Source organism: Egretta garzetta, unplaced genomic scaffold (assembly GCF_000687185.1).
Source record: "Egretta garzetta isolate BGI_Z169 unplaced genomic scaffold, ASM68718v1 scaffold179, whole genome shotgun sequence".
Taxonomy (NCBI): domain Eukaryota; kingdom Metazoa; phylum Chordata; class Aves; order Pelecaniformes; family Ardeidae; genus Egretta; species Egretta garzetta.
This window is the reverse complement of record NW_009270001.1, coordinates 1,474,888-1,478,597: the sequence shown is the minus strand read 5'-3', so window position 1 is coordinate 1,478,597 and position 3,710 is coordinate 1,474,888. Positions and strand designations below refer to the sequence as shown.

Here is a 3,710-nt window from a genome sequence, read left to right as displayed (position 1 = left end):
GAAGTGGTATTTGCATGCAAAAGAAGCAATGAACTCATGATCTGGGGTATTTCCCCCCAAATTGGCACCACCAGCTCACACCAGTCCCTAAACTGGGTTTGTACCTGAGATTTGGCCAGGGTAAAGGGGTTCCCCATCAACTAGCGGGAAAAGGGATCTCTCTGCCAAGACACAGAATCACAGAATCATAGAATGCTTTGGGTTGGAAGGGACCCCCAGAGGTCACCCAGCCCAACCCCCCTGCACAGAGCAGGGACACCTTTAACCAGATCAGGTTGCTCACAGCCCCGTCCAACCTAGCCTGGAATGTTCCCAGGGATGGGGCCTCCACCCCCTCTCTGGGCAACCCCTGCCAGTGTTTCACCACCCTCACTGGAAAGAATTTCTTCCTTAGATCCAGTCTAAACCTCCCCTGGTTTAGTTTAAAACCATCCCCCCTTGTCCTGTCCCAGCTGGCCCTGCTAAAAAGATTGTTCCCACCTTTCCTATGGGCCCCCTTTAGGTACTCAGTGGTGTGCAGTCAACTGGGAGTCACTCAAAGAGAGGGAATGGCTGTTTATTGTGTGCAGTCTCTGAATTTGCCGCATTTGACACGGGCAGAGCCAATGCAGTGCATTCCCATTCCATAAATTTTGCATGAGAAGGTTGAAATCAAGGCAAGCTATCACTGAGCAGCTGGTGATGGAGACGTTGCCTCCTCTTCCCAGCATCCCTGAGCGGATCCCAACTGAATCAATCACCCCAGCATCTCCTCACCCCAGCATCTCCTCCTTTCCCAGCATCTGCTCCCTTCCTTCTCCAGGCAGCCCTTGGCATGGGTTTACTGGGGCAGGGTCCACCAACGCTAGTTCCCACTACCCATGACACAGGCAAGCAACTGGGAACTCTCTCCCACCCTATCCCTCCTTTTATAAGGTGACTGTATCCACCTGGGTCTTGTGACAGCTTTTATGGGATTCTCCCCCATGGGAAAGTGCCAACAACATTTTTTCAAGTCAGCTTGACAGCTGGATGGCTGTCCTGGGACCGAGGAACCAAGAGGCTCTGACCAGCCTACCCATTTTATTAAAGTGGTAAGAAAATCGCTATGCGTGCACACTCAAGGACCAGAGAAAACCCACAGAGGATAACCTTCGTGATGGCCCGTGTTTTTCTTTTTCATGCTTCTACGACCATCAGGAGGAAATTTAGCCAGTAAGCAATGCATGGAGCACAGGTAGAGCACACAGTGGTTGCAGACCAGCCCGGTACTGCAGCCGTGCAGCTGGCCAAGCTCTGGGGCCATGATCAGCCCCAAGAAGGGGACTTCTCTGCAGCTAATGAGTCCATCTGCTTTCAAGAGCATCCAGCTGCTCTGACCTTGTGCACTTAAGCACGACCTCCTTCCTTAGCCCCGGCCCCAGTTCAGATCATTAACTGATGAGCCACGGCCACCGCCGATGACTAATGGCTCGTTTGCTGCTCAACAGCCAAAAGTGGGGGGCAAAGAGCTTAATGCAGGCCACTGTCAACACGCCCACGTGGGTGAGCGTCGTCGTCTTTATTTTAAGCAAAATTCCCAGGGAAGGCTGCAAAAATCCCGCAACGACCTGGCATTGTGCCGGAGCTCATCCGCTCTGCTAAGGTCGATGCACAACCTCCTCCCGGCCTCAGGGCAGGGGGGGGGCACCACGTTTCCCCTTGAGCGATGCTGGGCTTCAGCTTTAGCTTCTACTTAAGGTTGTCTCCTCTCTCTACAAGCAGAGTCCTGCATTGCGGGTTCTCCCCGTGCCAAGGGGAACTCAGGGACACAACAGCTTGCAATGCAACATCTAAAAAAAAAAAAAAATCAGTGTTTGAGGCTCAGGAGAATCCTCATGGGATGAGGCTATAAATGGGAGTTTCTGGGCTAAGCAAAGGTTGCACCTGAGTTACGCTTTCATTAACCCATTGCCATGAAGAAGGTCCTGAAGAACAGTGCCTGTGAACAACCACGCTCGTGGCCCACCCTCCGAGCCAGCACACAGGGAGCCGGAGAGGATGCCCTGGTGCCCTTGTAGCATTTTCCAAAATAGTATGGGCAATGCTGAGAGCAGCCCAGGCTTCGTTCTCCCATTCCCAAAACAGATGCAGGATGAAAAGCTCTAAAGCAAACAGGCTTGCCTGTGGCTTCCCCCTCAGCCACAAGGTGCCTTTTAGCTTTTTGGGGTGGTTTCTAGATGAATCGAACACACCCTCCCGGATACGACGTCAAGGTTTCTAATTACCCTCCTTGAATACATCACCAACATTGCCACATCAGCTCACTTGTGGGTCTGTTCCTCTCACCATGTGACTCCAGAAGGGGAGCTTCTGCCTCTCTTTAGCACACTGACCTCTCCATCCCTTGGCTGGGGTGAGCTGCAGAGCTGGGAAGGATGGGCCCCAAGCAGCTTGGTGATGGAGCATGCTTGTCCTGCTCTTGAGGTCAACCCCGCATGAAGAAACAGCCCTTCTCCAGGGTGTCTACACCGGGGACAGCCCTATCCCCAACAGAACAAGCACTCAGATACTCCCCATGGACCATCCTCCAAAGAGTCCATCCATGCGCTAGCCCTGACCAGCCAGCAGTCAGAATTTAGCTCACCTAAAGCATGGTGTAGCCCTGATCTGACACCCAGGGACAGCCTGATGAATCTGCACCAGTCCCCAGCAATGCCAGGTAGGATTCAGCTCCAGATTAAGGCATCTCAGTTGGGGTGCCCACATGTAAATCCTGGATTTAGTTGCCTATTTGGACTCCCTAAGCTACCCAAGACCCATGCTTGGCGTTGCCAGATATGTCCCTGGACCTGCAGCCCTCTTGATTGACAGCTGGAGGCTAAATAATGCGTCTTAAGACGCTTCTGTCTAGCAGCTGAATCATGACCTCCATGGGTGCTGGTTTTCCCAGCTCTTATTGCGGTCCATGGGGATGCAGTCAGCACAACCTGAGGTCTCCACAAGAGGTATTCAGTTCCTCAAACATCACTTATCTGCTCTGGGGTGTGAAACATCCTCCAAACTCCACTGACTGCACTGACCGATATCCACCAGCTACACCAGCAGATCAGTTCATATTTTTATTTTCCACTGCAGCCCACCTCCAGCTCCCGGTCCAAGATTCAACAGCTCCAAAATAAGCCCCATTTGCATTAGAAGCGGATGCCCTCCAGCTCTGCACCCTCAGGCCCCTGCTGTGATGAGTGGCATGGTCCTGGCACATAAACACGTCCAGGATGGTTACGGTGCTTGTGTGCCTCCTGCATAATATCACTGAAGAGAATAAATCCGCCACAGAAAGGAGAAAGAACAACTTGATAGGCAAAGCCATGTCATGAATCATTCACCAAATGGAATTTGCTCTCTAGTTTTCAAATAATCTTGGAGGTTGCTTCCGAAGTGCCGTTTGCAAGCCCTCCGTTAATCTGGAAAGCAGATGCTGCTACAGGCTGTATTACAGCATCTTCAATAAATCCCCATCAAATATTACTTTAAAATGCCCAGGACTTCTGCAATCAGATTTTTTCATCTCCTTGGCACGTCTGAAAACCAAACATCATAAAACACCTCTGCTGTGATTCAGCCTTAATGAATGAGCCGAAGCCGGGGGAAGAGCTCATCTCCCATCTCCCCTCATGCCTGGGTGACCCCAGGCTCCTCCCAGAGGACTCTGCCCGTTTCCTTCATACGCTCTCAAGAGTCTTTGACCT

At 51.7% G+C, this 3,710-nt stretch overlaps 1 protein-coding gene across 1 annotated transcript in view; it reads right to left on the bottom strand.

Moving 5' to 3' along the window:
• Positions 1 to 3,147, bottom strand: part of ZBTB7C (zinc finger and BTB domain containing 7C) — an 82,985-nt gene extending 79,838 nt beyond the window's left edge. Inside the window, exon 1 of the mRNA XM_009647711.2 lies at positions 3,102 to 3,147. Within this exon, the coding sequence (XP_009646006.2) occupies positions 3,102 to 3,147 (46 nt within the window). The remainder of the gene's footprint in view (positions 1 to 3,101) is intronic.
• Positions 3,148 to 3,710: the final 563 nt, after the last annotated feature.